The sequence below is a fragment of the Leuresthes tenuis genome, unplaced genomic scaffold (assembly GCF_036924035.1).
Source record: "Leuresthes tenuis unplaced genomic scaffold, fLeuTen1.0.hap1 SCAF_22, whole genome shotgun sequence".
NCBI classification, from domain to species: Eukaryota; Metazoa; Chordata; class Actinopteri; order Atheriniformes; family Atherinopsidae; genus Leuresthes; species Leuresthes tenuis.
Window position 1 is genome coordinate 27,230,245 of NW_027325376.1, and position 23,638 is coordinate 27,253,882.

The 23,638-nt window shown below is 43.3% G+C and overlaps 1 protein-coding gene and 1 non-coding gene across 2 annotated transcripts; one reads left to right on the forward strand and one right to left on the reverse strand.

Annotated features, from left to right (window-relative positions):
• Positions 1 to 221: 221 nt before the first annotated feature.
• LOC140282434 (U5 spliceosomal RNA) lies at positions 222 to 336 on the reverse strand. Its single transcript, XR_011909870.1, has one exon. It is a non-coding gene; the product is annotated as a U5 spliceosomal RNA (small nuclear RNA).
• Positions 337 to 5,435: 5,099 nt separating this feature from the next.
• LOC140281731 (zinc finger BED domain-containing protein 5-like) lies at positions 5,436 to 7,402 on the forward strand. Its single transcript, XM_072376220.1, has 2 exons — positions 5,436 to 6,945; positions 7,071 to 7,402. The coding sequence occupies exons 1-2, from the start codon at positions 5,436 to 5,438 to the stop codon at positions 7,400 to 7,402; spliced, it is 1,842 nt and encodes a 613-aa protein (XP_072232321.1).
• The last annotated feature ends 16,236 nt before the right edge of the window (positions 7,403 to 23,638 follow it).

A 23,638-nucleotide genomic window follows, 5' to 3' on the forward strand; every position in this document is an offset into this window, starting at 1 on the left:
TCTCAACCGCTTTTTACTATGGCCCACCCGCTGCAATGAGCACTCTTCAGCCCTTTTAAATGGTATAACTTTGCACTCCCGCACGCTCCAGCAAGCACCATTCAAGCAACACCTTTGCACTCCAGCTTCAAACATCAGCACAGTCGCAACAGGTAAGGCGACTCTACTCAGAGAAGTCACTCTGCACAGTAACAAGATTTTTTTTGCACAGACAGAAAGGGCTTCACCCGCAGGTAAAGCCTGCCAAAAATAGAAACAACTCATTAGTGCTGCTCTCCACGGAAGTCTTTAATAAAAGGCGAAAGAGTTGTACGTTATGAGGAGAAACCAGAGTACGATTATCCGTCACTGCGGGAGCAGGGCATCAGGCTAGTTGGCATAGCCACCTTCCCCATGGTGAGCTTTGCTTGATTGAGACGCTTTCTCCCCCCCCTTGCTCCTCGGCTGACCAAGTAGGAACAATCGGGCCCTATTCGATGGTTGCCTTGTCTTTTACTCGGTTTTGTGTCCCCCCAGTCCATAATGTAGAAAAGAGAGAAAAAAGCCTTTCTGATTTGGTGTGTGTGCTCACAGTGTAGAGTGTAGAGAAAAGAGAGAAAAGAAAGCCGTTTTGGTGTCACGGGTGTTGTGACTTACACACACAAATTTCTGAATTGAGAAAGGAAATTATTTTAGAATGTCACCTCTCTGTTGGGGAAGGAGCCGGAGCTGGTGCGCGAGGCTGAGCGGTTCCGGCTAGATATAGTCGGACTCACCTCGACGCACGGCTCGGGCTCTGGAACCAGTCCTCTTGAGAGGGGTTGGACTCTCTTCCACTCTGGAGTTGCCCGTGGTGAGAGGCGCAGAGCAGGTGTGGGCATACTTATTGCCCCCTGGCTGTGTGCCAGTACATTGGGGTTTACCCCAGTGAACGAGAGGGTAGCCTCCCTCCGCCTTCGGGTGGGGGGACGAGTCCTGACTGTTGTTTGTGCCTATGCGCCAAACAGCAGTTCAGAGTACCCACCCTTTTTGGAGTCTCTGGGGGAGGCACTGGAGAATGCTCCTACCGGAGACTCCCTCGTTCTGCTGGGGGACTTCAATGCTCACGTGGGCAATGACAGTGAGACCTGGAGGGGTGTGATTGAGAGGAACGGCCCCCCCGATCTGAACCAGAGTGGTGTTATGTTGTTGGACTTCTGTGCTGGTCATGGACTGTCCATAACGAACACCATGTTCAGACATAAGGGTGTCCATATGTGCACTTGGCACCAGGACACCCTTGGCCGCAGTTCGATGATCGACTTTGTGGTTGTATCATCGGACTTGCGGCCGTATGTCCTGGACACTCGGGTGAAGAGAGGGGCGGAGCTGTCAACTGATCACCACCTGGTGGTGAGTTGGCTCCGCTGGTGGGGGAGGATGCCGATCAGACCTGGCAGGCCCAAACGTATTGTGAGGGTCTGCTGGGAGCGTTTGTCAGAATCCCCCGTCAGAAGGAGCTTTAACTCCCACCTCCGGCAGAGCTTCAACCATATCCCGGGGGAGGTGGGGGACATTGAGTCCGAATGGGCCATGTTCCGTGACTCCATTGCCGAGGCAGCTGATCAGAGTTGTGGCCGTAAGGTGGTCGGTGCCTGTCGTGGCGGCAACCCTCGAACCTGCTGGTGGACACCAGTGGTGAGGGAAGCCGTCAAGCTGAAGAAGGAGTCCTATCGGGCCTTTTTGGCCAGTGGGACCCTGGAAGCAGCTGATAGGTACCGACAGGCCAGACGGGCCGCGGCTTCGGCGGTTGCTGAGGCAAAAACTCGGGCCTGGGAGGAGTTCGGTGAGACCATGGAGAACGATTTCCGGACGGCCTCGAAGAGATTCTGGTCCACCATCCGGCGTCTCAGGGGGGGGAAGCGGCTCACAGTCAACACTGTTTACAGTGGGGACGGGGCTTTGCTGACCTCAACTAGGGATGTTGTGAGTCGGTGGGGGGAGTACTTCGAGGAACTCCTCAATCCTACCAACACGTGCTCGGAAGAGGCAGAGTCAGAGAGCTCGGAGACGGGGCCTCCCATTTCTGGGGCTGAGGTTGCCGAGGTGGTCAAAAAGCTCCTCGGTGGCAAGGCCCCGGGGGTGGATGAGGTCCGTCCTGAGTTTCTCAAGGCTCTGGATGTTGTAGGGCTGTCTTGGCTGACACGCCTCTGCAGCATCGCATGGACATCGGGGACAGTGCCTCTGGACTGGCAGATTGGGGTGGTGGTCCCCCTCTTTAAAAAGGGGGACCGGAGGGTGTGTTCCAACTATAGGGGTATCACACACCTCAGCCTCCCTGGTAAGGTCTATTCGGGGGTATTGGAGAGGAGGATCCGTCGGATAATCGAGCCTCGGATTCAGGAGATGCAGTGTGGCTTTCGTCCTGGCCGTGGAACAGTGGACCAGCTCTATACCCTCGGCAGGATCCTGGAGGGTGCATGGGAGTTCGCCCAACCAGTCTACATGTGTTTTGTGGACTTGGAGAAAGCGTTCGACCGTGTCCCTCGTGGAGTCCTGTGGGGGGTGCTCCGGGAATATGGAGTGCCGGACCCCTTGATAGGGGCCGTTCGGTCTCTGTATGACCGGTGCCAGAGTTTGGTCCGCATTGCCGGCAGTAAGTCGGATACGTTTCCGGTGAGAGTTGGACTCCGTCAGGGCTGCCCTTTGTCACCGATTCTGTTCCTAACTTTTATGGACAGAATTTCTAGGCGCAGCCAGGGCGTTGAGGGTGTCCGATTTGGCGACCTCAGAATCGGGTCTCTGCTTTTTGCAGATGATGTGGTTCTGTTAGCGTCGTCAGGCCGTGACCTTCAGCTCTCACTGGAGCGATTTGCAGCCGAGTGTGAAGCGGCTGGGATGAGAATCAGCACCTCCAAATCCGAGACTATGGTTCTCAGCCAGAAAAGGGTGGAATGCTCTCTCCGGGTCGGGAATGAGATCCTTCCCCAAGTGGAGGAGTTCAAGTATCTCGGGGTCTTGTTCACGAGTGAGGGACGAATGGAGCGGGAGATTGACGGGCGGATCGGTGCGGCGTCTGCATTGTTGCGGGCTCTGCACCGACCCGTCGTTGTGAAGAGGGAGCTGAGCCAGAAGGCAAAGCTCTCTACTTACTGGTCAATCTACGTTCCCATCCTCACCTATGGTCACGAGTTGTGGGTAGTGACCGAAAGAAGAAGATCGCGAATACAAGCGGCCGAAATGGATTTCCTCCGCAGGGTGTCTGGGCTCTCCCTTAGAGATAGGGTGAGAAGCTCAGTCATCCGGGAGGGGCTCGGAGTAGAACCGCTGCTCCTCCGCATTGAGAGGAGTCAGATGAGGTGGCTCGGGCATCTGGTTAGGATGCCCCCTGGGCGCCTCCCTGGGGAGGTGTTCCGGGCACGTCCCACTGGGAGGAGACCCCGGGAAAGACCCAGGACACGCTGGAGAGACTATGTCTCTCGGCTGGCCTGGGAACGCCTCGGGGTCCCCCCGGAAGAGCTGGAGGAAGTGGCCGGGGACAGAGACGTCTGGGTTTCTCTACTCAAGCTGCTGCCCCCGCGACCCGACCCCCGGATAAGCAGCAGATGATGGATGGATGGAAATTATTTTAGAGGAAGCACTAGAGTTTAGATCCCACATTTGTTGATAGGCATTCATTTATTTCTTCACTTCTGATGAAGTTTCAACAATAAACAACAAACTTTGTATTATGAGAAAGAACCAGACTCATTCTTCAGGAATCCAAAAATAAGCTCTATTTTACGAGTTATGCACGAATTCGGATTCTCCTATAAAACGAATTCCTTAACTTAAACCAAGTTAAGACTGCTTTGTCCTTCATATTTATTCATGTCTAATCAAGTTTCAACGATAAACAACGTTGTACTTTGTAGAATGAGAATGTAGAATGAGAAAGAACTTCTTCAGCAATAAGCATCTCTCGACATATGACGAAGTACAGATTTTGCTAAAAAATTAATTCCTTCCATCAGCCTGACTTAAAACTGTTTGTCCTCTTTATTTATCCACTTCAAATCAAGTTTCAACAATAAAAAATATTTTGTAGTTTGAGAAAGAACAACTTAATCTTCAGCAATCAGTATAAAAAGAGGGTAAGAAAAGGTGCAAATGCCAACCATACATCACTAAAAGGTGGAGCGGAAATATTCGGCTGCAAGTAGGTGTGAATGTCCGACCATAATTTGTAAAAAGCGGGTAAGAAAAGGTTCGAATGCCTGACTGTATATTAAAAAAAGCGGGAGGAGAGTTGGTGAGAATTTCCAACCGTAATCTATAAAATGCGGTGAAAAAAAAGGTGTGAATGCCCCATAGAACACTAAAAGGTGGAGCGGAAGTGTTCGGCTGCAAGAAGGTGTGAATGTCCGACTATATTTGGTGAAAAGCAGGTGAAGCAAGGTCTGAATGCCCAACCTTACATCATCAAAAGCGAGATCAGAGGTGTTTGGCTGCAAGAAGGCCATAGTTTGCCAAAAGCGGGTAAGGTGCGAATGACCGACTAAATATCAACAAAAGTGGATGCAAGTGGGTGTGAACATCCCATCATACAAGTATGGTGGAGAGGAAGCTGTGAATGGCCGACCATAGTAAAAAGCGGGCAACAAGTAGGTTTGAATGCCCAACCATACATCATCAAAAGCAGGAGTGGATGTGTTCGGCTACAAGAAGGTTTGAATATCAGACCATAGTTTGTAAAAAGTGGGTAAGAAAAGGTTTGAATGCCCGAACATACACCATCAAAAGAGGGAGCGGAGGTGTTCAGCTGCAAGAAGGTCTGAATGTCCAACAACAATTTGTAAAAACCGGGGAAGAAAAGGCTGGAAAGCCCGACTATACACCATCAAAAGCGGGAGCGGAGGTGTTCAGCTTTAAGAAGGTCTGAATGTCCATCAATAATTGCTAGAAAACATGAAAGAAAATTTTCGAATATCAAACCGCACATGATCATAAGCGGGAGAGGAGGTGTTCGGCTGCAAGAAGGTGTGAATGTCCTCCCATAATTCCTGAAAAATGGGTAAAAAAAGGTGCGAATGACAAACCATACATTATCAAAAGCAGGTGTGAATGTCAGATCATAATTTGCAAAAAGCTGATGAGAAAAGGTGAGAATGCCTTACTATACACCCGCGGTTCTCAAAGTGTGGGGCGCGCCCCACTGGTGGGGAATAGAGACGTGACAGGTGGGGCGCACCAAACGGGAGGAAATATTTCCCTTTTATGCCTATCTTTATATTTTTTTTTACAATAAGCTTTTTGAAAGATACATTCACCAGATTAAATGTTGGCGAAGTTCAAACGAAAGGAACTCAACATTTGCCGAAAGCTTGACTGGACTCTTGTGCATAGTTACGGTTGCTAACGTAGGATTGGACAGAAGCCGTTTTTGGGAGGGAAACTTTCGCGCCGATGGATAGCAGACGAGCGGAGGCAATAACAACATGGATAAATTTGTGACACGGACCACAAAAGTTGTTGAACCAGCGCCAGCAGAGAGACACAAACCAGACGGGCTTCATCAACCAAAAAGCCAACCAAAAAGGAAATATGATGAAGGATATCTTGCTCTTGGATTCACGGCAACGGCGGTGGGGGCAGAGGAGAGACCCATGTGTGTTCTGTGTCTTAAACCGCTAGCAGCAGACAGCATGAGACCCAACAAATTAAGAAGACACCTAGAGACCACACACCCCAGTCACGTCAATAAGCCCATTGATTTCTTTCAAAGAAAACTCGCAGAATACCGTCAACAGGAGAATCGCATGATAAAAGCTGCATCAGTAAACGGTAAAGCACAGATGGCTTCATATAGAGTTGCATACAGAATTGCACAATGCAAAAAACCACACACAATTGCTGAGCAGCTCATTCTCCCCGCTGCTTTAGACATGGTGTCAGTTATGCTTGACGAGACAAGCGCAGCAAAATTAAAAGCTGTCCCACTGTCAAACGACACAATTGCGAGACGTATAGGGGACATTTCAAGTGATCTTGAGGAACAACTCATAGAAAAATTAAAAGAAAGTCGTTTTGCATTACAAGTGGACGAAGCTACTGACAGCAATAAAGACTGCCTGTTCATCTCGTACGTGCGCTTTGTGAATTGCGAGTCACTGTGCGAGGAGTTGCTCTTTTGCAAATACATAAAAAATAGAGCCACAGCTGATGAGCTGTTTAAGATCATGGACAGTTACCTCAAAGAACACCATCTTAAATGGGAAAACTGTGTGGGCTTTTTCTCTGATGGCGCACAGACCATGGCAGGGTCAAGAAAAGGGCTGCAGGCGCTAATAAAGAGGGTTGCGCCAGATGCGCACTGTGTTATTCACAGGGAAGCGCTCGCGTCAAGACAGCTCAGCCCTGAACTAAATGAGGTTTTGACAGAAGTTGTGAGCGTGGTGAATTTTATCAAAATCCGACCCCTGAAAGCACGACTGTTCTCCGCACTTTGTGAGGAAATGGGAGCCGATCACACATCTGTGCTGTTTCACAGTGAAGCAAGGTGGCTCTCCCGGGGTAAAGTGCTGTCGCGCGTCTTTGAGCTCAGGGCAGAGATTCGGATGTTCTTGGAGGAGGAGCACATGTATGAGGCTGCAAGCAAGTTCTGTGATGAACAATTTCTGCTTAAACTGGCCTACCTCAGCGATGTGTTTGGCAAGCTGAATGAATTAAATCTTCAGCTTCAAGGCAAAGACAAGCACCTACCTCACCTGGCAGACAAGATCACAGCATTCTCCCGAAAGCTCGAGGTATGGGGCAGGCGCCTCGATCAGCCAAACATAGATGTCTTTGAGAACCTGAGTGAAGTTGCTGAAACCACTGATTCTGGAGCCACCACAGTGATCCCATGTATTAAGCAGCACATCTCTTCCCTGAGAGGATTGTTTCAAAAATACTTCCCAATCAACAGTGCTCAGTATGCCTGGGTTATGGATCCATTCAATGCAGCAGGTTGGTATTTTGACATTTTATTTATGATGTTTTCTACCAACTAACTGGAATGGAATGTTGGCAATCAGATTTGTGTTTATTATGCAATGACAAGTAAGCTCATTTAATATATATTCTGCCTGCAGCACCTGCTGATTTTAGCTCTGCTGAGGAGGACCAGTTTATTGAGATGACATCTGACTTCACCCTGAGACTGAGGTTTAAGGCTCAGACTCTGAGTGAATTCTGGTTTGGAGTGGAGAGGGAGTATCCACTCATCGGGCAGAGAGCTGCGTGCATTCTGCTTCCCTTTGCAACATCATATCTCTGTGAGATGGGCTTTTCAGCTGTTGCTTCACTGAAGACAAAATACAGATCTCAGCTGAACATTGAGCATGACTTGAGAGTGGCAGTATCAAGCCTGCAACCCCGCTTTGAAAAGATGTGCAATGCAAAACAGGCTCACTGCAGCCACTAATGCAGGGATAACAATCATATGCTCACTTGTTCACCTGTTTGCCAAATGTATTTCTCTTCTTTTCTTTTTTTAACAGATTGCAAAGTGGCACTTTTTTTCTTTATTTTTGAACTTGCGGTTATTTGATGTTGTTAGAATTTAGATACAACATGATGTTACTTGATGTTACTTTAATAAATTGAAACATTTTAAGCTTGTAGCTTTGCTGTGGTTACTTGCTCACCTGTCTTGTCAACCTTGTCTTGATGTTATTGAGTTAGAATTTAGATACAGTATGATGTTACTTGAAAATGTTCAGCTTGGCGTATTTCACTGGCATTGTGTTGGGACGATGGGGCCAGGTGGGGCTTGAAAAGTCCCGCTTGTCCAAAGTGGAGAATGAACGAAAAAGTTTGAGAACCACTGCTATACACCATCAAATGCGGGAGCGGAGGTGTTCGGCTCTGAATAGGTGTGAATGTCCGACCATAATTGCTGAAAAATGTGTTAGAAAAGGTAAGAATGCCGGTCCATACATCATCAAAAGCGAGAGAGGTGGTGTTCGGCTGCAAGTAGGTGTGAATGTCCAGCCATAATTACTCACAAACGGGTAAGAAAAGGTAGCATTGCCAGACCATACATGATCAAAACAGGGAGCGGAGGTGGTTCAGCTGCAAGAAGGTGTGAATGTCCAACTAAAGTTCAAATATATTAACAAAAGCAGGAGGAGAGGTCTTCGGATGAGAGTGTATGAGAATTTCCAACAATAATCTATAAAATGCGGTGAAAAAAAAGATGTGATAGAACACTAAAAGGTGGAGCGGAAGTGTTCGGCTGCAAGAAGGTGTGAATGTCCGACCATAATTGCTGAAAAATGTGTTAGAAAAGGTAAGAATGCCGGACCATACATCATCAAAAGCGGGAGAGGTGGTGTTCGGCTGCAAAAAGGTGTGAATGTCCAGCCATAATTACTCACAAACGGGTAAGAAAAGGTAGCATTGCCAGACCATACATGATCAAAACAGGGAGCAGAGGTGGTTCAGCTGCAAGAAGGTGTGAATGTCCGACTAAAGTTCAAATATATTAACAAAAGCGGGAGGAGAGGTCTTCGGATGAGAGTGGTTGAGAATTTCCAACCATAATCTATAAAATGCGGTGAAAAAAAAGGTGTGATAGAACACTAAAAGGTGGAGCGGAAGTGTTCGGCTGCAAGAAGGTGTGAATGTCCGACAATATTTGGTGAAAAGCAGGTGAAGCAAGGTCTGAATGCCCAACCTTACGTCATCAAAAGCGAGATCAGAGGTGTTTGGCTGCAAGAAGGCCATAGTTTGCCAAAAGCGGGTAAGGTGCGAATGACCGACTAAATATTAACAAAAGTGGGGGTGGAGGTCTTCGGATGCAAGTGGGTGTGAATATCCCACCATACAAGTATGGTGGAGAGGAATCTGTGAATAGCCGACCATAGTTTGCAAAAAGCCGGTGAGAAAAGGTGCGAATGTCCAACCATACATGATCAAAACAGGGAGCGGAGGTGTTTGGATGCGACAAGGTGTGAATGTCCACCCATAATTAATGAAAAGTGGGAAACAAGTAGGTTTGAATGCCCAACCACACATCATCAAAAGCAGGAGTGGATGTGTTCGGCTACAAGAAGGTTTGAATGTCCGACCATAGTTGGTAAAAAGCGGGTAAGAAAAGGTTAAAATACCCGACTGTACACAATCAATTACGAGAGCGGATGTGTTCGGCTAAGAAAAGGTGTATTAAGAAAAGGTTTGAATATCCAACCAAACATCAAAAGCGGGAGCAGAGCTGTTCGACTGCAAGTAGTTGTGAATGTCAGATCATAATTTGCAAAAAGCTGATGAGAAAGGGTGAGAATGCCCGACTATACACCATCAAATGCGGGAGCGGAGTGTTTCGGCTGTGAGTAGGTGTGAATCTCCGACCATAATTGCTGAAAAATGTGTTAGAAAAGGTAAGAATGCCGGTCCATACATCATCAAAAGCGAGAGAGGTGGTGTTCGGCTGCAAGTAGGTGTGAATGTCCAGCCATAATTACTCACAAACGGGTAAGAAAAGGTAGCATTGCCAGACCATACATGATCAAAAGAGGGAGCGGAGGTGGTTCAGCTTCAAGAAGGTGTGAATGTCCGACTAAAGTTTAAATATATTAACAAAAGCGGGAGGAGAGGTCTTCGGATGAGAGTGGTTGAGAATTTCCAACCATAATCTATAAAATGCGGTGAAAAAAAAGGTGTGATAGAACACTAAAAGGTGGAGCGGAAGTGTTCGGCTGCAAGAAGGTGTGAATGTCCGACCATAATTGCTGAAGAATGTGTTAGAAAAGGTGCGAATGCCTGACAATGTATGATCAAAAGCAGGAGCGGAGGTGTTCAGCTGCAAGAAGGTCTAAATGTCCATCAATAATTGCTAGAAAACATGAAAGAAAATTTTCGAAAATCAAACCGCAAATGATCATAAGTGGGAGAGGAGGGGTTCAGCTGCAAGAAGGTTTGAATGTCCACCCATAATTCCTGAAAAATGGGTAAAAAAAGGTGCGAATGCCCAACCATACATCATCAAAAGCAGGAGTGGATGTGTTCGGCTACAAGAAGTTGTGAATGTCCGACCAAAGTTTGTAAAAAGTAGTTAAGAAAAGGTGCGAATGCCCAACTATACATCATCAAAAGCAGGAGTGGAGGTGTTCGGCTACAAGAAGGTTTGAATGCCGGACCATAGTTGGTAAAAAGCGGGTAAGAAAAGGTGAAAATACCCGACTGTACACAATCAAAAGAGGGAGCGGAGTTGTTCAGCAACAAAGTGTGAAAGTCTGACCAAGTTTTGCAAAAAGCGGGTAAGAAAAGGTTTGTATGCCCGAATATACACCATCAAAAGTGGAAGCGGTGGTGTTCAGCTGCAAGAAGGTGTGAACGTCCGACCAAAGTTTGTAAAAAGCAGTTAAGAAAATGTTCGAATATCTAACCAAACATAATCAAAAGTGGGAGCAGAGCTGTTCGACTGAAAGTAGGTGTGAATGTCAGATCATAATTTGCAAAAAGCTGATGAGAAAGGGTGAGAATACCCGACTATACACCATCAAATGCAGGAGCGGAGTTGGTCGGCTGTGAGTAGGTGTGAATCTCCGACCATAATTGCTGAAAAATGTGTTAGAAAAGGTAAGAATGCCGGTCCATACATCATCAAAAGCGGGAGAGGTGGTGTTCGGCTGCAAGTAGGTGTGAATGTCCAGCCATAATTACTCACAAACGGGTAAGAAAAGGTAGTATTGCCAGACCATACATGATCAAAACTGGGAGTGGAGGTGGTTCAGCTGCAAGGTGTGAATTTCTGACTAAAGTTTGTAAAAAGCAGGTAAAACAAGGTGCGAATGCCTGACAATGTATGATCAAAAGAGGGAGTGGAGGTTTTCGGCTGCAAGGTCTGAATGTCCAGCCATAATTTGTAAAAACCGGGGAAGAAAAGCTCGAAAGCCCGACTATACACCATCAAAAGTGGGAGCGGAGGTGTTCAGCTGCAAGATGGTCTGAATGTCCGACCATAGATAAAAGGCGGGTAAGAAAAGGTTCGAATGCCCGAAAATACACCATCAAAAGAGGGAGCGGAGGTGTTCCGTTGTAAGAAGGTAAGAACGTCAAACCATAGTTGGTAAAAAGCGGGTAAGAAAAGGTTACAATACCGACTGTACACAGTCAATAGCGGGAAGGAGTTGTTCGTCTGCAAGAAGGTGTGAATGTCAGATCATAATTTGCAAAAAGCTGATGAGAAAGGGTGAGAATACCCGACTATACACCATCAAATGCGGGAGCGGAGTTGGTCGGCTGTGAGTAGGTGTGAATCTCCGAACATAATTGCTGAAAAATGTGTTAGAAAAGGTAAGAATGCCGGACCATTCATCATCAAAAGCGGGAGAGGTGTTCAGTTGCAAGAAGATGTGAATGTCCAGCCATAATTACTCACAAACGGGTAAGAAAAGGAAGTATTGCCAGACCAAACATGATCAAAACAGGGAGCGGAGGTGGTTCAGCTGCAAGAAGGTGTGAATGTCCGACTAAAGTTTGTAAAAAGCGGGTAAGACAAGGTGCGAACGCCCGACAATGTATGATCAAAAGAGGGAGCGGAGGTTTTCGGCTGCAAGGTCTTAATGTCCAACCATAATTTGTAAAAACCGGGGAAGAAAAGGCTCGAAAGCCAGACTATAAACCAACAAAAGCGGCAGCGGAGGTTTTCGGCTGTAAGAAGGTCTGAATGTCCATCCATAATTACTGAAAAATGGGTAAAAAAATGTGCGAATGCCCAACCATACATCATCAAAAGCGGGAGAGAAGGTGTTCGACTGCAAGTAGGTGTGAATGTCGGATTATAATTTATAAAAAGCGGGTAAGAAAAGGTAAGAATGCCCAACCATAAATTATCAAAAGCGACAGCAGAGATGTTCGGCTGGTATTTATCAATGTCTAGATAGATTTCCACAAAAAACAACGTTGTACTTTGCAGTAAAAGAAAGAACAAATCTAAAGTTTCAGGAATACGAGTATAAGCTTGCTTTCATGAGTTCTGCACGATTTCGGATTTTGCTATAAAATAAATTCCTTCACTCAAACTAAGTTAAAACTGCTTTGTCCTTCATATGTACCCATTTCTACATATATTTCAAGCATAAACTTCCTCATATTACCCTGAATGAGAAAGAACCACACTTGTGATTAAGCCATACGCCCCTTTTGAGGAGTTCTGCATGATTTGGGATTTTATCTATAAAATGAATTCCTTCACTCAAACTATGTTAAAACGGCTATTACCTTAATATTTATCAATGTCTAGATAGATTTAAGAAAAAAAAAACCGTTGTAATTTGCAGTAAAAGAAAGAGCAGATCAAAAGTTTTAGGAATCCGAGAATAAGCTTATTTTCATGAGTTCTGCACGATTTGGGATTTTACTATAAAATGAATTCCTTCACTCAAACCAAATTAAAACTGCTTTGTCCTTCATATTTATCAATGTCTACATCGACTTAAACAAAGAACAACGTTGTATTTTGCAGTAGAAGAAAGAGCAGCACTGAAGGATCAGGAATCCGAGAATAAGCTTGCTTTCATGAGTTCTGCACGATTTCGGATTTTGCTATAAAATAAATTCCTTCACTCAAACTAAGTTAAAACTGCTTTGTCCTTCATATGTACCCATTTCTACATATATTTCAAGCATAAACTTCCTCATATTACCCTGAATGAGAAAGAACCACACTTGTGATAAGGCCATACGCCCCTTTTGAGGAGTTCTGCATGATTTGGGATTTTATCTATAAAATGAATTCTTTCACTCAAACTATGTTAAAACGGCTATTACCTTAATATTTATCAATGTCTAGATAGATTTAAAAAAAAAAAACGTTGTAATTTCCAGTAAAAGAAAGAGCAGATCAAAAGTTTTAGGAATCCGAGAATAAGCTTATTTTCATGAGTTCTGCATGATTTGGGATTTTACTATAAAATGAATTCCTTCACTCAAACCAAATTAAAACTGCTTTGTCCTTCATATTTATCAATGTCTACATCGACTTAAACAAAGAACAACGTTGTATTTTGCAGTAGAAGAAAGAGCAGCACTGAAGGATCAGGAATCCGAGAATAAGCTTGCTTTCATGAGTTCTGCACGATTTCGGATTTTGCTATAAAATAAATTCCTTCACTCAAACTAAGTTAAAACTGCTTTGTCCTTCATATGTACCCATTTCTACATATATTTCAAGCATAAACTTCCTCATATTACCCTGAACGAGAAAGAACCACACTTGTGATAAGGCCATACGCCCCTTTTGAGGAGTTCTGCATGATTTGGGATTTTATCTATAAAATGAATTCTTTCACTCAAACTATGTTAAAACGGCTATTACCTTAATATTTATCAATGTCTAGATAGATTTAAAAAAAAAAAACGTTGTAATTTCCAGTAAAAGAAAGAGCAGATCAAAAGTTTTAGGAATCCGAGAATAAGCTTATTTTCATGAGTTCTGCATGATTTGGGATTTTACTATAAAATGAATTCCTTCACTCAAACCAAATTAAAACTGCTTTGTCCTTCATATTTATCAATGTCTACATCGACTTAAACAAAGAACAACGTTGTATTTTGCAGTAGAAGAAAGAGCAGCACTGAAGGATCAGGAATCCGAGAATAAGCTTGCTTTCATGAGTTCTGCACGATTTCGGATTTTGCTATAAAATAAATTCCTTCACTCAAACTAAGTTAAAACTGCTTTGTCCTTCATATGTACCCATTTCTACATATATTTCAAGCATAAACTTCCTCATATTACCCTGAATGAGAAAGAACCACACTTGTGATAAGGCCATACGCCCCTTTTGAGGAGTTCTGCATGATTTGGGATTTTATCTATAAAATGAATTCCTTCACTCAAACTATGTTAAAACGGCTATTACCTTAATATTTATCAATGTCTAGATAGATTTAAAAAAAAAACGTAATTTGCAGTAAAAGAAAGAGCAGATCAAAAGTTTTAGGAATCCGAGAATAAGCTTATTTTCATGAGTTCTGCACGATTTGGGATTTTACTATAAAATGAATTCCTTCACTCAAACCAAATTAAAACTGCTTTGTCCTTCATATTTATCAATGTCTACATCGACTTAAACAAAGAACAACGTTGTATTTTGCAGTAGAAGAAAGAGCAGCACTGAAGGATCAGGAATCCGAGAATAAGCTTGCTTTCATGAGTTCTGCACGATTTCGGATTTTGCTATAAAATAAATTCCTTCACTCAAACTAAGTTAAAACTGCTTTGTCCTTCATATGTACCCATTTCTACATATATTTCAAGCATAAACTTCCTCATATTACCCTGAATGAGAAAGAACCACACTTGTGATAAGGCCATACGCCCATTTTGAGGAGTTCTGCATCATTTGGGATTTTATCTATAAAATGAATTCCTTCACTCAAACTATGTTAAAACGGCTATTACCTTAATATTTATCAATGTCTAGATAGATTTAAAAAAAACGTTGTAATTTGCAGTAAAAGAAAGAGCAGATCAAAAGTTTTAGGAATCCGAGAATAAGCCTATTTTCATGAGTTCTGCACGATTTGGGATTTTATGTATAAAATTAATTCCTTCACTCAAACCAAGTGAAAACTGCTTTGTCCTTCATATTTATCAATGTCTAGATCGACTTCAATAATTAACAACAGTGTATTTTGCAGTAGAAGAAAGAGCAGCACTGAAGGATCAGGAATCCGAGAATAAGCTTCTTTTCATACGTTCTGCATGATTTGGGATTTTATGTATAAAATTAATTCCTTCACTCAAACCAAGTGAAAACTGCTTTGTCCTACATATTTATCAATGTCTAGATCATTTTCAACAAAGAATTACGTTGTATTTTACAGTATAGGAAAGAGCAACACTGGAGGATCAGGAATCCGAGAAAAAGCTTGCTTTCATGAGTTCTGCACGATTTCGGATTTTCCTGTAAATGAATTGCTTTGCTCAAACCAAGTTAAAATTGCTTTGTCCTTCATAATTATCCATGTCTAAAAGTGTATCAAGCATAAAGTTCCTCATATTACCCTGAATGAGAAAGAAGCATCCCTTTGGTTGAGCAATACGTTCCTTTTGAGGAGTGCAGGATTTCCGATTTTGCTATAAAATTCATTCCTTCACTCAAACCAAGTGGAAACTGCTTTGAACTTCATATTTATCAATGTCTAGATCAATTTCAACTTCTTCTACTGCAAAATACAATGTTGTTCTTTGTTGAAGTCGATCTAGACATTCATAAATATGAAGGTAAAATCAGTTTTTACTCGGTTTGAGTGAAGGAATTTATTTAATAGCAAAATCCCAAATGATGCAGAACTCCTCAAAAGGAACGTATGGCTTAATCACAAGTGTGGTTCTTTCTCATTCAGGGTAATATGAGGAAGTTTATGCTTCAAACATTTTTAGACATGGATAACTATGAAGGACAAATCAGTTTTTAAACCGCTTTTTAAAAACTTTAGTCAGAAATTTACACCTTGCAGCTGAACCATCTCCGCTCCCTGTTTTGATAATGTATGGTTGGGCATTCGCACCTTTTTTTACCCATTTTTCAGAAATTACGGGAGGACATTCACACCTACTTGCAGTCGAACAGCTCTGCTCCCGCTTTTGATTATGTTTGGTTGGATATTCAAACCTTTTCTTAACTGCTTTTTACAAACTTTGGTTGGACGTTCACACCTTCTTGTAGCCGAACACATCCACTCCTGCTTTTGATAATGTATGGTCCGGCATTCGCACCTTTTTTTACCCATTTTTCAGGAATTATGGGAGGACATTCACACCTTCTTGCAGCCGAACACTTCCTCTCCCGCTTATGATCATGTGCGGTTTGATATTCGAAAATTTTCTTTCATGTTTTAAAGCAATTATTGATGGACATTCACACCTTCTTGCAGCTGAACCACCTCCGCTCCCTGTTTTGATCATGTATGGTCTGGCAATACTACCTTTTCTTACCCGTTTGTGAGTAATTATGGCTGGACAATCACACCTACTTGCAGCCGAACACTTCCTCTCCCGCTTTTGATGATGTATGGTCCGGCATTTTTACCTTTTCTAACACATTTTTCAGCAATTATGGTCGGAGATTCACACCTACTCACAGCCGAACAACTCCGCTCCCGCATTTGATGGTGTATAATCGGGCATTCTCACCCTTTCTCATCAGCTTTTTGCAAATTATGATCTGATATTCACACCTACTTGCAGTCGAACAGCTCTGCTCCCGCTTTTGATTATGTTTTGTTGGATATTCGAACCTTTTCTTAACTGCTTTTTACAAACTTTGGTCGGACATTCACACCTTCTTGTAGCCGAACACATCCACTCCTGCTTTTGATGATGTATGGTTGGGCATTCGCACCTTTTTTTTACCCATTTTTCAGGAATTATGGGTGAACATTCAAACCTTCTTGCAGCTGAACACCTCCTCTCCCACTTATGATCATTTGTGGTTTGATTTTCAAAAATTTTCTTTCATGTTTTCTAGCAATTATTGATGGACATTTAGACCTTTTTGCAGCTGAACACCTCCGCTCCTGCTTTTGATCATACATTGTCAGGCATTCGCACCTTGTCTTACCCGCTTTTTACAAACTTTAGTCGAACATTCACCCCTTTTTGCAGCCGAACACCACCTCTCCCGCTTTTGATGATGTATGGTCCGGCATTCTTACCTTTTCTAACACATTTTTCAGCAATTATGGTCGGACATTCACACCTTCTTGCAGCCGAACACTTCCGCTCCACCTTTTAGTGTCCTATCACACCTTTTTTTTCACCGCATTTTATAGATTATGGTTGGAAATTCTCAACCACTCTAATCCGAAGACCTCTCCTCCCGCTTTTGTTAATATATTTAAACTTTAGTCGGACATTCACACCTTCTTGCAGCTGAACCACCTCCGCTCCCTGTTTTGATCATGTATGGTCTGGCAATACTACCTTTTCTTACCCGTTTGTGAGTAATTATGACTGGACATTCACACCTACTTGCAGTCGAACAGCTCTGCTCCCTTTTTTGATTATGTTTGGTTGGATATTCGAACCTTTTCTTAACTGCTTTTTACAAACTTTGGTCTTAAGTTCACACCTTCTTGCAGCCGAACACCTCCGTTTCCGCTTTTGATGGTATATACTTTGGCATTTGAACCTATTCTTACCCGCTTTTTACAAACCATGGTCGGACTTTCACAACTTCTTGTAGCCGAACAACTCCAATCCCGCTATTGATTGTGTACAGTCGGGTATTTTAACCTTTTCTTACCCGCTTTTTACCAACTATGGTTGGACATCCACATCTTCTTACAGTGGAACACCTCCGCTCCCTCTTTTGATGGTGTATGTTCGGGCATTCGAACCTTTTCTTACCCGCTTTTTGCAAACTATGCTCGGACATTCAAACCTTCTTGTAGCCGAACACATCCACTCCTCTATCTCGATATTGATAAATATGGAAGGACAAAGCAGTTTTAACTTGGTTTGAGCAAAGCAATTAATTTCACAGCAAAATCCGAAATCGTGCAGAACTCATGAAAGCAAGCTTATACTCGGATTCCTGAAACTTTAGATTTGCTCTTTCTTTTACTGCAAAGTACTACGTTGTTTTTTTGTTTAAATCTTTCTAGACATGGTAAATATGAAGGACAAATAAGTTTTAACATAGTTTAACTACTTTTTACAAACTTTGGTTGGACGTTCACACCTTCTTGTAGCCTAACACATCCACTCCTACTTTTGATGATGTATGGTTGGGCATTCGCACCTTTTTTTTACCCATTTTTCAGGAATTATAGGTGGACATTCACACCTTCTTGCAGCTGAAAACCTCCTCTCCCACTTATGATCATGTGCGGTTTGATTTTGGAAAATTTTCTTTCATGTTTTCTAGCAATTATTGATGGACATTTAGACCTTCTTGCAGCTGAACACCTCCGCTCCTGCTTTTGATCATACATTGTCAGGCATTCGCACCTTGTCTTACCAGCTTTTTACAAACTTTAGTCGAACATTCACACCTTTTTGCAGCCAGATGTATGGACCGGCAATATTACCTTTTCTAACACATTTTTCAGCAATTATGGTCGGAGATTCACACCTACTCACAGCCGAACAACTCAGCTCCTGCATTTGATGGTGTATAGTCGGGCATTCTCACCCTTTCTCATCAGTTTTTTTCAAATTATGATCTGACATTCACACCTACTTGCAGTCGAACAGCTCTGCTCCTGCTTTTGATTATGTTTGGTTGGATATTCGAACCTTTTCTTAACTGCTTTTTAAAAACTTTGGTTGGACGTTCACACCTTCTTGTAGCCGAACATATCCACTCCTGCTTATGATGATGTATGGTTGGGCATTCGCACCTTTTTTTTTACCCATTTTTCAAGAATTATAGGTGGACATTCACGCCTTCTTGCAGCTGAACACCTCCTCTCCCACTTATGATCATGTGCGGTTTGATTTTGGAAAATTTTCTTTCATGTTTTCTAGCAATTATGGTTGGACATTCAGACCTTCTTGCAGCTGAACAACTCCGCTCCCGCTTTTGATCATACATTGTCGGGCATTCGCACCTTGTCTTACCCGCTTTTTACAAACTATAGTCAGACATTCACACCTTGCAGCTGAACCACCTCCGCTCCCTCTTTTGATCATGTATGGTCTGGCAATACTACCTTTTCTTACCCGTTTGTGAGTAATTATGGCTGGACATTCACAGGTTCTTGCAGCCAAACACCTCTCCTGCTTTTGATGATGTATGGTTGGGCATTCGCACCTTTTCTTAACCATTTTTCAGTAATTATTGGTGGACATTTAGACCTTCTTGCAGCTGAACACCTCCGCTCCCGCTTTTGATGCTGTATAGTCGGGCTTTCGAGCCTTTTCTTCCCCGGTTTTTACAAATTATGGTTGGACATTCAGACCTTGCAGCCGAAAACCTCCGCTCCCTCTTTTGATCATACATTGTCAGGCATTCGCACCTTGTCTTACCCGCTTTTTACAAACTTTAGTCAGACATTCACACCTTGCAGCTGAACCACCTCCGCTCCCTGTTTTGATCATGTATGGTCTGGCAATACTACCTTTTCTTACCCGTTTGAGAGTAATTATGGCTGGACATTCACAGATTCTTGCAGCCAAACACCTCTCCCGCTTTTGATGATGAATTGTCCTGCATTCTTACTTTTCTAACACATTTTTCAGCAATTATGGTCGGACATTCACACTTACTCACAGCCGAACACCTCCGCTCCCAAATTTGATGGTGTACAGTCGGGCATTCTCACCCTTTCTCATCAGCTTTTTGCAAATTATGATCTGACATTCACACTTACTTGCAGCTGAACACCTCCGCTCCCGCTTTTGATGGTGTATAGTCGGGCTTTCGAGCCTTTTCTTCCCTGGTTTTTACAAATTATGGTTGGACATTCAGACCTTGCAGCCGAAAACCTCCGCTCCCTCTTTTGATCATAAATTGTCGGGCATTCGCACCTTGTCTTACCCGATTCTTATAAACTTTAGTCGCACATTCACACCTTCTTGCAGCTGAACCACCTCCGCTCCCTGTTTTGATCATGTATGGTCTGGCAATAGTATCTTGTCTTACACGCTTGTTATAAACTTTAGTCGCACATTCACACCTACTTGCAGCCGGACACCACCTCTCCCGCTTTTGATGATGTATGGACCGGCATTCTTACCTTTTCTAACACATTTTTCAGCAATTATGGTCGGAGATTCACACCTACTTAATGCCGAACAACCCCGCTACCGCATTTGATGTTGTAAAGTTGGGACTTCTCACCCTTTCTCATCAGCTTTTTGCAAATTATGATCTGACATTCACACGTACTTGCAGTCGAACAGCTCTGCTCCCGCTTTTTATTATGTTTGGTTAGATATTCGAACCATTTCTTAACTGCTTTTTACAAACTTTGGTCGGACGTTCACACTTTCTTGCAGCCGAACACCTCCACCCCCTCTTTTGATGGTGTATATTCGGGCATACGAACCTTTTCTTACCCGCTTTTTACAAACCATGGTCGGACTTTCACACCTTCTCTTAGCTGAACAACTCCGCTCCGTCTTTTGATTGTGTACATTCGGGTATTTTAACCTTTTATTACCCGCTTTTTACCAACTATGGTCGGACATTCACACCTTACAGCGGAACACCTAAGCTCCCGCTTTTGATGGTGTATAGTCGGGCTTTCAAGCCTTTTCTTCCCCGGTTTTTACAAATTATGGTTGGACATTCAGACCTTTCAGCCGAAAACCTCCGCTCCCACTTTTGATCATACATTGTCGGGCATTCGCACCTTGTCTTACCCGCTTTTTATAAACTTTAGTCAGAAATTTACACTTTGCAGCTGAACCACCTCCGCTCCCTGTTTTGATCATGTATGGTCTGGCAATACAACCTTTTCTTACCCATTTGTCAGTAATTATGGCTGGACATTCACACCTACTTGCAGCCGAACACAAATTCTCCCGCTTTTGATGATGTATGGTCCGGCATTCTAGTCTGTTCTAACACATTTATCAGCAATTATGGTCGGAGATTCACACCTACTCACAGCCGAACACTTCCGCTCCCGCATTTGATGGTGTATAGTCGGGCATTCTCACCCTTTCTCATCAGCTTTTTACAAATTATGATCTGACATTCACACCTACTTGCAGTCAAACAGCTCTGCTCCCGCTTTTGATTATGTTTGGTTGGATATTCAAACCTTTTCTTAACTGCTTTTTACAAACTTTGGTCGGACGTTCACACCTTCTTGCAGCCGAACACCTCCGCTCCCTCTTTTGATCATACATTGTCGGGCATTCGCACCTTTTCTTACCCGCTTTTTACAAACCACGGTCGGACTTTCACACCTTCTTGTAGCCGAACACATCCACTCCTGCTTTTGATGATGTATGGTTGGGCATTCGCACCTTTTTTTTACCCATTTTTCAGGAATTATGGGTGGACATTCACACCTTTTTGCAGCTGAACACCTCCTCTCCCACTTATGATCATTTGCGGTTTGATTTTCGAAAATTTTCTTTCATGTTTTCTAGCAATTATTGATGGACATTTAGACCTTCTTGCAGCTGAACACCTCCGCTCCTGCTTTTGATCATACATTGTCAGGCATTCGCACCTTGTCTTACCCGCTTTTTACAAACTTTAGTCGAACATTCACACCTTTTTGCAGCCGAACACCACCTCTCCCGCTTTTGATGATGTATGGTCCGGCATTCTTACCTTTTCTCACACATTTTTCAGCAATTATGGTCGGACATTCACACCTTCTTGCAGCCGAACACTTCCACTCCACCTTTTAGTGTTCTATCACACCTTTTTTTTCACCGCATTTTATAGATTATGGTTGGAAATTCTCAACCACTCTAATCCGAAGACCTCTCCTCCCGCTTTTGTTAATATATTTAAACTGTAGTCGGACATTCACACCTTCTTGCAGCTGAACCACCTCCGCTCCCTGTTTTGATCATGTATGGTCTGGCAATGCTACCTTTTCTTACCCGTTTGTGAGTAATTATGGCTGGACATTCACACCTACTTGCAGTCAAACAGCTCTGCTCCCTTTTTTGATTATGTTTGGTTGGATATTCGAACCTTTTCTTAACTGCTTTTTACAAACTTTGGTCGGAGGTTCACACCTTCTTGCAGCCGAACACCTCCGTTTCCGCTTTTGATGGTATATACTTTGGCATTCGAACCTTTTCTTACCCGCTTTTTACAAACCATGGTCGGACTTTCACACCTTCTTGTAGCCGAACAACTCCAATCCCGCTATTGATTGTGTACAGTCGTGTATTTTAACCTTTTCTTACCCGCTTTTGACCAACTATGGTCGGACATTAACACCGTCTTAGAGCGGAACACCTCCGCTCCCTCTTTTGATGGTGTATGTTCGGGCATTCTCACCCTTTTCTTACCCACTTTTTACAAACTATGGTCGGACATTCAAACCTTCTTGTAGCCAAAAACCACCGCTCCCTCTTTTGATCATACATTGTCGGTCATTCGCAACTTTTCTTACCCGCTTTTTACAAACCATGGTCGGACTTTCACACCTTCTTGTAGCCGAACACATCCGCTCCCGCTATTGATTGTGTACAGTCGGGTATTTTAACCTTTTCTTACCCGCTTTTTACCAACTATGGTTGGACATCCACATCTTCTTACAGTGGAACACCTCCGCTCCCTCTTTTGATGGTGTATGTTCGGGCATTCGAACCTTTTCTTACCCGCTTTTTGCAAACTATGCTCGGACATTCAAACCTTCTTGTAGCCGAACACATCCACTCCTCTATCTCGATATTGATAAATATGGAAGGACAAAGCAGTTTTAACTTGGTTTGAGCAAAGCAATTAATTTCACAGCAAAATCCGAAATCTTGCAGAACTCATGAAAGCAAGCTTATACTCGGATTCCTGAAACTTTAGATTTGCTCTTTCTTTTACTGCAAAGTACTACGTTGTTTTTTTGTTTAAATCTTTCTAGACATGGTAAATATGAAGGACAAATAAGTTTTAACATAGTTTGAGTGAAGGAATGCATTTTATAAGCAAAATAAAATGCATGAACTCACGAAAAGCTTTTTATCGCTTTTCCCTGCTTTTTACAAACTTTGGTCGGACGTTAACACCTTCTTGCAGCCGAACATCTCCGCTTCCGCTTTTGATGGTGTATATTCGGGCATTCGAACCTTTTCTTACCCGCTTTTTACAAACCATGGGTGGACTTTCACACCTTCTTGTAGCTGAACACCTCCGCTCCCGTTTTTGATGGTGTATAGTCGGGCATTCGAATCTTTTGTTACCCGCTTTTTACAAACCATGGGTGGACTTTCACACCTTCTTGTAGCCGAAAACCTCCGCTCCCTCTTTTGATCATACATTGTAGGGCATTCGCACCTTTTCTTACCCGCTTTTTACAAACCATTGTCGGAGTTTCACACCTTCTTGTAGCCGAACACATCCGCTCCCGCTATTGATTGTGTACATTCGGGTATTTTAACCTTTTCTTACCCGCTTTTTACCAACTATGGTCGGCTATTCACACCTTCTTACAGCGGAACACCTCCGTTTCCTCTTTTGATGGTGTATGTTCGGGCATTCAAACCTTTTCTTACCCGCTTTTTACAATCTATGCTGGGACATTCAAACCTTCTTGTAGCCGAACACATCCACTCCTGCTTTTGATGATGTATGGTTGGGCATTCGAACCTACTTGTTGCCCGCTTTTCATTAATTATGGGTGGACAATCACACCTTGTCGCAGCCAAACACCTCCGCTCCCTGTTTTGATCATGTATGGCTGGACATTCGCACCTTTTCTCACCCGCTTTTTGCAAACTATGGTCGGCTATTCACAGCTTCCTCTCCAACATACTTGTATGGCTGGACATTCACACCTACTTGCAGCCGAACACCACCTCTCTTGCTTTTGATGATGTATGGACCGGATTTCTTACCTTTTCTAACACATTTTTCAGCAATTATGGTTGGAGATTCACACCTACGCACAGCCGAACAACTCCGCTCCCGCATTTGATGGTGTATAGTCGGGCATTCTCACCTTTTCTCATCAGCTTTTTGCAAATTATGATCTGACATTCACACCTACTTGCAGTCAAACAGTTTGGCTG

Bases quoted from the DNA above. Each gene is read 5' to 3' on its own strand.
- LOC140281731 (XM_072376220.1), top strand. From the start codon at position 5,436: ATGGATAAATTTGTGACACGGACCACAAAAGTTGTTGAACCAGCGCCA. The intron at 6,946-7,070 runs GTTGGTATTTTG...TTCTGCCTGCAG, and splicing joins GGATCCATTCAATGCAGCAG to CACCTGCTGATTTTAGCTCT.